The sequence below is a fragment of the Lampris incognitus genome, chromosome 16, assembly GCF_029633865.1.
Source record: "Lampris incognitus isolate fLamInc1 chromosome 16, fLamInc1.hap2, whole genome shotgun sequence".
NCBI lineage: Eukaryota > Metazoa > Chordata > Actinopteri > Lampriformes > Lampridae > Lampris > Lampris incognitus.
In genome coordinates, this window is record NC_079226.1 from 13,757,727 (window position 1) to 13,769,672 (window position 11,946).

The 11,946-nt window shown below is 50.7% G+C and overlaps 1 protein-coding gene across 3 annotated transcripts in view; it reads right to left on the minus strand.

The window, feature by feature from the left end:
* The window catches only part of daam2 (dishevelled associated activator of morphogenesis 2), a 73,249-nt gene extending 65,245 nt beyond the window's left edge, over nucleotides 1-8,004 (minus strand). For all 3 annotated transcript variants that reach the window (XM_056295691.1, XM_056295693.1, XM_056295690.1), the window contains exon 1: nucleotides 7,796-8,004. In XM_056295691.1, the coding sequence (XP_056151666.1) occupies nucleotides 7,796-7,963 (168 nt within the window). In that variant the 5' untranslated portion in view covers nucleotides 7,964-8,004. The remainder of the gene's footprint in view (nucleotides 1-7,795) is intronic.
* Between the last annotated feature and the right edge of the window lie 3,942 nt (nucleotides 8,005-11,946).

Below are 11,946 nucleotides of genomic sequence, written 5' to 3' on the forward strand. Positions count from 1 at the left end.
GCCGGTCTGCATGGGCTAGCAGTTAGTTTAGCCTGCCCCGCTTCCGCGTCCCGTCAGACCCCCCTCGGTGTTTCCTCTTCGGGCGCAGCTCCGGGCAGGGCCGCGGTCCCCGGGTCCACAGGACGTGACAGACCAAGCTCCCCAAGCCGATCCAGCGCCAGCTCCCCCAGACATCAGACACAAACCCAGACGCAGACGTGGACAAAGACACCGCAAGGACGGTACTGGGTGAGGCTGCTGCAAACCTGAGTTTGCGCCGCCATCTTCTCACACCGGAAGCGGGAAAAAAATTTTGATCCTTGGTAGTTAAGATTTTGGAACAAGCGTGACTTGACTGAAGTGTTTCCACTATTGGCAGGACTCTTTGCAACTGGTACCCTTAGTTTTGGAATGACAGATTTCATTTCTTCTAGAGTGAAAGTACCTAATCCTGAACTCGGTTATGGAAATATGATGATAAGGCAAATCGTACTGGTGTGAACTCATCAATCATGGCACATTCCTGACCAAGCATGACTTACATGGCCACATACCTTTTCCTTCTACTGTAAACAAAACAGATCCCCAGTGATGCGACATGCCTATTAGAGACCGAAATAACTGGCCGTATCATTTGGAGAGTAGTGGAAGAAGAGAAAAGGAGAGACCTTATTTGTCTTACAGGTACACTTTAGCACACATATACATGGCAGGGAGTGGTGGCTGAAGAAATGTTACTTCTGCATTTTTCCCCCATCTTGTTGTCCATCTAGGAGCAATGGGAAGCCATCTCCTTCAATGCTCCGGGACCAGTTCCAGGTGGACATCCATGTCGTGGTCAGGGACAGGAAAGGAGAGTGTTCTGTATGTTTCTATTGGGGTTCTTTTTGGTGTTGGAGGAAACCCATGTGAGCACGGGGAGAACATGCAAACTCCACACCGAAAGGCCCCTCGTCTAGAGATAACCCACCTGAGCATGGGGAGAATATGCACAGACAGCCACTTCACACCAATAGGCCTGGGGAGAACATCAAACCCCCTTGTGCCAACCCCGCTCCAGGTGGGAGTCCAACCTAGGACATGGTCGGGAGTCCCTACAGACACAACTGGCCGTTTCTGCGGGTGGGAACCCGGATGTGGGTATGTGTCCTGGTTGCTGCACTAGTGCCACCTCTGGTCAGTTGGGGGTGCCTGTTCAGGGGGGGGGGGCTGGGGGGAATAGCGTGATCCTCCCACGTGCTATGTCCCCCTGGTGAAACTCCTCACTGTCAGGTGAAAAGAAGCGGCTGGCGACTCCTCGTGTATCAGAGGAGGCATGTAGTAGTCCGCAGCCCTCCCTGGATCGGCAGAGGTGGTGGAGCAGTGACCAAGACACCTCAGAAGAGAGGGGTAATTGGCTGGATAAAACTGGGGAGAAAAAGGGAGGGGGGGGGGACCAAGCACTGCGCCACGGAGCCGCACACAATACATGTGAATATACACTTATCAACAGCCCGAGAAAACCCAAATAACCTGTTGCTATTGTTTAGTCTCTACCATTAATTCCAGCAGCTGGCCAGATAAGGACAAGGCGAGAGCGAGACAGAGTAGAGGAGGGAGACAGAAAGCGGAAAACATGTTCAACACCTATTAGAGACGATAGGTTAGTTAAGAGGTGGGAGGCAGTTAGGGGACCGCACCTACACATGGGGGTTTTTGCGTCTTCGCGCATTTGCGTACGCGGGTCCACTTGAGATAAAGGCGGCGGTGACGGACGTCGAGGCAGACGTGCGCGGGAAACTATACAGGAAAGGAGGGCGGCTGAGTCAGTGGGTGTGGGGGAGCTGACGTGGGAATGGGGGAGCCTAAGGGCGAGTCTTAGTGACAAGTGACTAGGAGTGTCCACCCAGTTAAACAACGCCTAAATGGGAAATGTATGAGGTCTTAGAATGACCACCTCTAGCTGGCCTTCATTGTGTGTGTGTCTCTCAGTGAAGTGGCATTTGAATGAATTAAAATGTTCCAGCATCAGTCTTTCAGCTCTGAGAAGTCCTGCAGGACAGCTTGGCAGGTAACCCTGGTGTTGCAGTTTTACACACACACACACACACACACACACACACACACACACACACACACACACACACACACACACACACACACACACACACACACACACACACAATCCTCTGCACTGCTCTCCGGGTTGGGCAGGAAGACAGAGGAAAGACAGGCAAGATGGCAGGAAGTCATATGAGGCCTCGAGGGGACCCACAGGAAACTGTAGCCGACATTATTTACCCAAATGAGACTCTGTGTGTGTGTGTGTGTGGGGGGTTTTGTGTGTGCGTGTGTGCACGCGTCATACCAAGCCTGTCCTCCCAGACAGTCGTGCAGGCCTTCACACAAGGCAAAGAGGGATTCCGAGACATGTAACACGCCCAAGGAAAGGTCGGAGGTCACATTTCCTACAAGGTTTGGCCAGAACCTTGCTTATCGGCAACTCCTCCCTTTGTAAACCACTACACAACTTGGGCTGGCCTCGCGATGTTTCGCAGCGATCTGATGAGTCACGGCATCCCTTTTCCTCCCCCTTTTTTAGATGACTTATTGCAGCAAACCGCTGCCAGCGTACTCCCTTCTCACCAATGTCCAAACAATACTGGACGGAGCCCCTGCTGAAGTTGGCTTGGGCCAGCGAGGGTTGGCTGGAAAGCGCGTTAAGGAAGGGAGAATGAGATATGGGAATCCAGCTGGACAGACCAATGACAGGGATCGAGAGGAGGAAACAGAAAGAGAAACGATGAGGCGGGGAAGAGGGGGCATCCCAGGGCATACACAGGTTGATGCCCCCATAGGACTTTGCAGGGGGTGAGGGGTGGGGGTGGGGGGGGTATTTCCTTACCTCCCCTGTGATGCAATGCGTGTTTTGGTTTATATTTGGTTCGGAAAAAAGTCCCTGTCAAACACAACGGAAGGGACATTAGGAAGAGAAATTTATGCTCGGAAGAGTCCAGTTTTCTTGGAAACATGAGTCCCTGCATCTACAAACGAGGAAGAATAATTACACCAGCGTGGCTTTTGGGAACAGGATTTCTGTGACACTAACAAGGGTGATTGCGAGTCACATGGGGCGGGCGCTCCGGAGGCAATGTGTCAGCTATGACACTGGACCGCTGGACCGTTTCCCAGAACTGCGAGATTAAAACTGCTCCAGTTCGTGCGAGTGGGGGGCTGAGTGAACCCGCCGAGACACAGAGGCACAGGGACAGACGGCCAAGACAGATTGGGGAAAAGGGGGCAGGAGCGAGTAAAAAAGAGAGGGGGGGGGGCAGAGAGGACAGATTAATCTGTCATCTGCTAGTACAGCAACATGCCAGATGTCGGCACACAACACTTGATGCTGTCACATCCAATTTGGCCGGATTATACTGTACAATATTTTTAGAAAGCGCCTCACCTTCTTACTACTGTTGCCTGGCGAAGGCCATCAACATGCAACCTACCCGCTTTAAGCTGTTAACGGGACCGATTTGCTGTCACAATAACACAGCTGGAAAAAAGCAAATCAAAGAGTCATCAGCTCGATGACTAAAGATTTTTCCATGTGTAAAAATAGCCTTTCTAATTCAGTGGTGGAGCCATTCAGCCAGGTCGGGGAGAACATCCAGTCGCGCTGTGGCTGTGGATGGTGTCACATACAGAAACCAAGTCAGTCACTCTCTTTTCACCGTATTACCTTCCAATCATTTTTACCCATTTGCAATCTTTCTTTCAAGGTAACCCCAACTCTTTTGCAGCTTTTTTGGGGCAACTTTTCCCTTTTCTATCTGTTTTACCCTCCCGCCAGATGATCTGAGTTTGCAGCGTTCAGCGGTAGTGTGTGGATTGGATTAAAAAAAAAAAAAAAAAAAGGAAAACATAAAGAGCGCCATAGACACATGGCGGCCATATGCAGACCTTTCCACGTAGAGCCGTACACGTTTTGTTTATTGCAATCGGCTGCGAGTTGAAAACGCCAAACCGGTTTGTCCTCACACAACCTCAAGACGCCGGCTGCGCTTTAAAGGAACAAAGCGTGGCACCGCAGCTCGCCGAGGCCATTATCACCGAGAACGGCACCCCGAGCACCCGAAACGGGCTGCAGAGAATCATTTCCCAATAACACCCAACTGCGACAGCAATTTCACATTTGGTGATAACATGTTATCACTCACCGGGGGAATTGCCCCCGATAAACAAAAAAATAAGCCGTCACTGCTCGGGATGCTGCCAGGTTTCACATGTGGCCCATTTATCATCCGTGTGTGCGTGCCTTTAGAAACTACGTTTGGGCAAGTAAAATAAATAAATAAATAAATAAAACAAAAACATTTTAAATGCAACCAGATATGCAGTGACGAGAATGCGGCGCTGCTGCTCACTGGCAGCAGGGAAACGGCAGCAGGCTGCATAATGTGTTTTCTGATTGGTGTGATTCATTAGCTCCTCTGATGTGGTCTGTGTTTAACATGTCCAAATCAATGGTGATTGCTTCCATTCGCATGGGATGGAGTTATCAGATGCCACGGAGGGTCTGCAAACAGGCAACACGAGAGGGGCTGACGGTAGACCAAGGAGCCAGCTTTTCTGCAGCTTCAGACCCGTGTGGTGGGATGATCAAAACCTGCAGAGGGGTTTTGCTCAGATTGAGCAGATTGATATCGTGGAATAAACCCCCTGATATATCGGGGTTTTTTTTTTTTACCACGTAATCTCAATAATAAATATCCCGCCTCTTGTGTTTTTCTGGGGATTTCTTTATTTTCTTTTTCAAATGATGGATCCTTTTTTTTTGTGTGTAACAAAAATTTCCAGCTGTTGTGCCGAACTTATTTCATGTTGGCACATTGTTCATTTAACAATGTGGAAGTTAAGGCATGGTGTCCGGGTAGCGTAGTAGTCTATTCCGTTGCCTACCAACATGGGGATCGTCGGTTTGAATCCCTGTGTTACCTCCGGCTTAGTTGGGCGTCCCTACAGACACAATTGTCTGCGAGTGGGAAGCCGGATGTGGGTATGTGTCCTGGTCGCTGCACTAGCGCCTCCTCTGGTTGGTCGGGGCGCCTGTTCGGGGAGGAGGGGTAACTGGTGGGTGTAGCATGATCCTCCCACGCGCTACGTCCCCCTGGTGAAACTCATCACTGTCAGGTGAAAAGAAGCGGCTGGCGACTCCACATGTATTGGAGGAGACCAGTGGTAGTCTGCAGCCCTCCCCAGATCGGCAGAGGGGGTGGAGCAGCGACCGGGAAGGCTCGGAAGAGTGGGCTAATTGGCCGGATAAAGAAATTAAGGCACAGGTTCTACATTGAGGAGTTCTCCACTTGGTGCTGTGAAGCACAGCGTAACATCCAAGTCTTTTCTGAACTCAACTGGTCTCAATAAATCTGACAGGGAACTGCCCACTTTGAATACAGTAAAAAAAATAAAAAAAACACACACACACACACACACACAACACTGTGGAGGTGAACACACGTGGAGGTGGTTTGCTCCTCCGTTTGGCCCAGATCTGTCACCCCCACTCCACAAGCCTCCGCTGAGTCTCATTCCCCTCCTGAGGAAAAAGCTTTCATAACAATAATCGCTGACTCCCGTTGCTATGGAAACACACTCTGTTATGTCTCTCCCACCCCCTATCTTCCCTTATAACACTGCTTCTACCCACCCGACAAAATTTCATGGTGTCAGTGTGAGAACCGGTGCGTCCATACTGTGGAGCTACTGGAGGTCTGGTTGAACAGATGCTTTGGATAACCACTCAAATGTGTCAGCATGCTGGCCCAGGGTCCATTAACACATGCCGAGGGCGCCAGTTCACCAACGGCATGGCCAGACCACCACCTTTGGGTCGAAACAGCATCGGTCATCCAACGAAAGCAGAAATGCCTCAAACTGTCACCAGATGAGTGATGTGTTCGCTAGAACATGAAACTGGGCGATGTTTCTTTTTGCTTTCAAACTTATTAGCGTTAAAGTTTTCAGGCTAAAGTGGGGTGATCGGGGTCTTTTTTCTCCAGCAGAGCACGGACCAAAACCAACCACACAACCCGAGAGATGTTGTCCAGAAGACCAAACATCTGGCCTTCTCTACCAGATGTGAGCCTCACCAGTGACCATCTTGGAAAAAATGTATTCATAAATATGTGAAGGGGCCCGTTTCCAAACACACTGCCTTTGCCTGGTCTTGCAGAGCTGTACCGACCGGAAGCGAGGAGGATGCTTCGGCTTTGCCTCCCCCCCCCCCCTTGCTCAGCTGCATCTCAGATATTTAACTTAAATAAATGGGGGTGGGGGGGTCATCCTCCCTTCTCGATCACGAGAGGCTGCCGTGATTCGCTTAAAAGCGCCCATATGACAGGAGGGTTTTTGTTTTGTACCAGCAACGTAACTTTGAGGTAGCGACCCACTTCAGGTACGTAAGCATCTGTCCGGCTCGTTGGCCGCATGGGGTGAAACAGGGAATTGCGTTGTCATCGTTCCCCATAAATTCCACGTGAATGCAATCACCGAGTGAGTAAAAACAACAATCTGGTGGTCATTCGAGACGAGGACGTGAGTCGACTTGTTGGTAAAAGGACCTCGAGTAGTTCTAGTCTGCAGAACGATTCAGGCGATCTGCGTCTCGATTACAACCGTGCTAACTTTTGAGGTTTTTTCCCCCTATTGCGGGCCAGTGGGAGTGTGAGAGCCACCGGAGTTTTAGCAGTCTGTGCGTTACTGGCGATGACGTGAACCTGAGACAGCAATTTTATTTCAGTGGCGGTTGCGAATTGTCAACATTGCTCAACAAACTGGGTAAACATCAACCTTGAAAACAAAAACAAACAAAAAAATCCGTTCACAAATTGAATTTAGCCTAATCTTCTAAATCAGTTTGGACGCAGAGAGTGAGACGGGGACGAAGACAGAGGAGACGCTGAGGCCAACAGACACGGAGACAAAACAGAGGAGAGGAGAAAATCGGGAAGCGGCAAAGCCGTGTTCTTCCAGGCGATATTCAGTTTGCGTGCCAGCCGAAACCCATAGCAGACTTCCTAGCTCTGACAGCTGTGCCAGCGCGGCCATGTCAGTCTGGCACTGGCACAGGCCCACAGACACTGCCAACAAGCCTGATCTGGGCACGAGAGGGGAGGGCACGGTAAGGGTATGGAGCTGGATGTAGTGGAAAGAGTGGGTGCGTGGGGGTGGGGTGGAGCGACAGCTCATCCAACCATCAAGACACCCACCACAGGATCTGATCCCTTCCCAACTTCTACCCCCAAAATCCATTTGGGGCCAGGATAATGAATGACATGCAAAGGAAAGACCTGGGCTGCTTCCCATTAGGAAAAAAGGAAAATTCCAGGATTTATATCGTATTGTACAACCGTACTGTTCCAACCCATCCCCGAACACGTTACGCTGGCTTTTACCCGGCTGTTAATGCAAGCAGCATCTCCGCACGGCAACTTGTTTTGCAGATAGGAATGTTCGTGTGGCATGCGCTGCAGAACTGGTTGCGTTCAAGTTGGAAAGGTCAATAGGTCAGATCGGTGCCATCCTAGAAACGTTAACGGGGCGTTTCGAGGGTGAGATCAAGACTACATTGCCCCCAATTACAACAGTCAGCATGCTGAGAGTTTACCGGAAGACATGTCCCGTTACAGAACCGAGGACGTCGTATTGGACGCTGTAAAAAGTTACCAGACTGATCTCTCACAGCAAACATCTACGACCAACTGAAGCGTTACACAATGCGAGTGTTTAGATGCTTGTCAAACGGGTTATTCGATTACTCGTGACAGGCCCAACTCACCACCAGCTCGGAGAAGCGGGCGTTCAGCTCCTCCGCGGGCGGCATGGGCGTGCTGAACTCCAGCAGCTGCAGCGGCACGCTGTCCTTCAGGTTGATTTCCGGCGGCTCGCTGCTGCCGAAGCAGCACAGGAAGCCCAGACCCGGCCGCGTCCTCTTCCTGGGGGGCATGGTGGCAATGGCGGCAACGGCAGGGCAGTGGTCAGGCTGGGGCCACGGGGGAGGGGGGGAGGGAGGGGGGAGGGGCGAAGGGACAGGGGGAGGGAGTGGAGGGGAAGGCAAGAGCTGCTATCTAGGGGGCATGATCTGGAAGAGACGAGAGAGAGAGAGAAACAAAAACAGAAAAGGTTAGAGAAAGGATCTGATCATCCCAGCTTTCCCCCCGGCTAAGCCGTTAAAGGGCGGGCCGGCCACTATTCGTGAATACCTGCCCGCTAACCAAAACCATCCCCCCCATCGTCATCGAAACGGAAAACAGCCAAGGTTCATTCTACTGCACCACAGAATCACATTTCCGAAGAACAATTGGTCATTATTCTGGCCACTACATGTGACTTTCTGCGGTATTAAATCCACGTAGGAGAGTTGCGGCGCTGTCGACAGTGCAGAGTCGCACACCGTCTGGTATTTTGGTGTAAATGTCTTATGACATAGTGAAAACAACATGTCATGTTTCAAACCCAGTGTTTGTTTCCCTGTACAATTGATTTACATTCCGCAGCGGTGAAGGGTCCAGCGAGTTGAAAGGTGACTCATTGTGGGACAAGACTACTCATATTTTCATATCGTGTATTTTTTGTTTTTTTGAGAACACGATTACCGCAGTGAAACTGTGGCATAATGGCAGGCTGCACCAAGTTGAACGATGGGCTACATGTGATGGTAAAACAGAGTAAAGAAAGCCAGGCAGGGGAAAAGTTTGACAAGACCCCCCCCAGCCCCCCCCCCCCCCGGTCAACAACATGCCTACACCTCACCACCATCGTCCACTAAGGGAACATTTTTCCCCCCTTTTCCCCCCAGTTGTATCCGGCCAATTACCCCACTCTTCCGAGCCGCCCCGGTCGCTGCTCCACCCCCTCTGCCGATCCGGGGAAGGCTGCAGACTACCGCATGCCTCCTCCGATACATGTGGAGTCACCAGCCACTTCTTTTCACCTGACAGTGAGGAGTTTCACCAGGGGGACGTAGTGTGTGAGAGGATCACGCTATTCCCCCACACCTCCCCCTCCCCCGCAAACAGGCGACCCGACCGACCAGAGGAGGCGCTAGTGCAGCGACCAGGACACATACCCACATCCTGCTTCCCACCCGCAGACACGGCCAATTGTGTCTGTAGGGACGCCTGACCAAGCCAGAGGTAACACGGGGATTCGAACCGGCGATCCCCGTGTTGGTAGGCAATGGAATAGACCGCCACGCCACCCGGACGCCCCTTGTTTGTTGTTGTTCTAACCTTCCCTTCTTCCCCGCAGGACGTCTGTATGAACTTGTGCCGAGGCGGCGGGGGGTGCTGTTGGTGTTTGAGGGCTTGGAGAGCAGAGGACAAGGTGGCAACAGGAACGGGCATCATATCCTTGCCATGACACAGGCTGCTCTCAGACCCGCACAAAGAAACCCCTTGTCTGTGAAGCACAATGGTGCCCGCACAGTGACTACTGTCCGTGTACAGTCGCACCAAGAGCTGTGCCAGCACTGCCCTCAGTCCTCCAATGGTGTGGTACTAACGCACACTGTGTGTGTGTGTGTGTGTGTGTGTGTGTGTGTGTGTGTGTGTGAGTGACTGACAGCCACAACAACAACAGCAGCAGAATGGGCCCAGACAGCCTTGAGGATTTCCTCAATGCTGAGAGAGAGACCTACGGGTGGTCCTCATGTAGGATAACACACTCTTAAGACTATATTATGCACTTTGCTGCACACACTCGTGCACAAGCACAATGGCTGCACACAGATATGAGGACACAAAACCACAACTGTCCATTGAGCACTCACACACACACAAAACTTACCAAAGTGATTTTTATGCAAACAGTTTTATGCATTTGTGAATGAATGAGCCCTGTGCCTGTATCGGTGCATTATGCAAACGGAATGAAACAGCCGAGCCAAGTCGACCAAGAAATCAATTATAAAGCCTAAACTACCATGGAAAGCCCATGACGCTGCCAATAACAAAGAACCAAAACCGACAACCGCACAGAGGGACACAAAGACTCTGCAACGGCCTCTCCGCTGTCGACTCTCCCATTTCAGCCGTGGACGACTCAAATTAATAAAAGGCACACAGGCTAAACCCACCTTGCAAAGCAGACACGCCCTGAGAGAAGGTGAGCGCCTCGCACCCGTTCGTGACTCGAGTCTGCACGAGACGCCACGATGCCCCACAACGTCTCGAAACGAGCACGGCTTTTCTGCCGCCGCTCGCTCAGCGCAGGAGGTAGGAGTTCTCAGTGTGCCGCTAAAAATAGAGTGATGGTAAATTCTTTATGAACGCGCCGGGCTCCTGACAGAAGCTCAAACGGTAGAAAGAAAAAAAAGAAAAAAAATGAACAGAAGAAAACACCATATTTCCATTTCGCCTTTTTGCTCATTTGCTTTTCTGCTTCCTTGAACCTGCCGCCGCTTTGAGCTACAATGTGTGTGTGTGTGTGTGTGTGTGTGTGTGTGTGTGTGTGTGTGTGTGTGTGGTGTGTGTGTGTGTGTGTGTGTGTGTGTGCGTACGCTGGAGATAAACCTCAGGCTAGATGACTATAAATGGAAAGCAACCTGATTTTTTTTTTGCCTTTGTTAAACTTTTTCTTTTACATTTTTTCTATATGAGCATGTTTTTTCTTCTAAACACATCCATCACTTTCAGATGGGTTGACTTTTTGCAGGCTATTGCATCAGAACACTGTATAAAATTATATCATAATCTGAAATTGTGCCTGTGTGTGTGCGTGCGTGTGTGCATGCATGCGTGCATGTGCATGTGTACCTGTGTGTGTGTGTGTGTGTGTGTGTGTGTGTGTGTGTGTGTGTGTGCATGTTTGTACCCTTTTGCAACTGAGCCAGCATCTGTGAGGATTAACGGCACAAATGTGAGCTGTTGCGATACCCGAGGTGACAATCCCTGAGTGCTGGCACACAGGGTGTGACATTCTCCTGCAATCTCTGTTCCCATAGAAACGTGGAGAGCCTCGTCTGTGCATGCAGCCTTCACACAGCATCAAGTGTCAGACAAACCCCCCTCCCGAAATACATTAACCTTCCCACGGCAATGTTCACACTTTTTCTAAAAGTGACGTGGATCTACTATAACAGACAACGGTCACACTGTCATGGCGGGAGCAGGAATCAAGGATCCAAAAAATGCAGACGGTAACAGGTGAAACTGGTAGGACACATGAGTGTATCAGCACCACACATGAGGGTTACATGACGGTGACATGGTAGAGACATGGCGGGGGCATGGTGGGGACGCAGGACGCTCTGAAAGTGAACAAACTAAACAGCCACACTGAAACACACGGAAACTTGACTGAATAACGAACAACGGCTTTGGGGGCAAATGGGCAACAAGAGGGAAACTGGACAGGAGGCAGGACTGGGATGGTGTTGTCAGAGCAGGACAGGACATGAGACGTAAGAACCGGGGCCTCATGTATCAATCATTACTTTGGACAAATTTGTTGTTACACACCCATGTGATTTTTTAGCCCTGGAGTTTATGTCAGAGACCAGTGTGGAACCTGGGTAACCCCTGGATTTAGACAGCGGTTGGCTAACACTGATGTCTCTGCCGGCCCGGGTGACTGCTCACTGCAAGAGGTAGACGGTAGATGTTAGGAGGAAGGAATTACAAATAACCATCATGCTTTGCTTGCTGTCAGACAGTCTTGAGGGCTAAGAAATTCCATGGGTGTGCACGAACTAATTTGCCCATAGTAACGATTGATACATGAGGCCCCTGGACTGGAGCGGCCGGAACCGGGAGCGGCCATGACACATATGCACTGTACATGAGGGATTTTCTGCTCAGCAAGCTGTTGAGCTACCACCTTAAAGGAACCTAAGGCTTACTTTTGCAGTTTTTGCCATCGTGCACATCTGTTATGATATAATTTTACCCACCAGCTTTATTTTGGAGATTTTGGACACCGGACCACCGC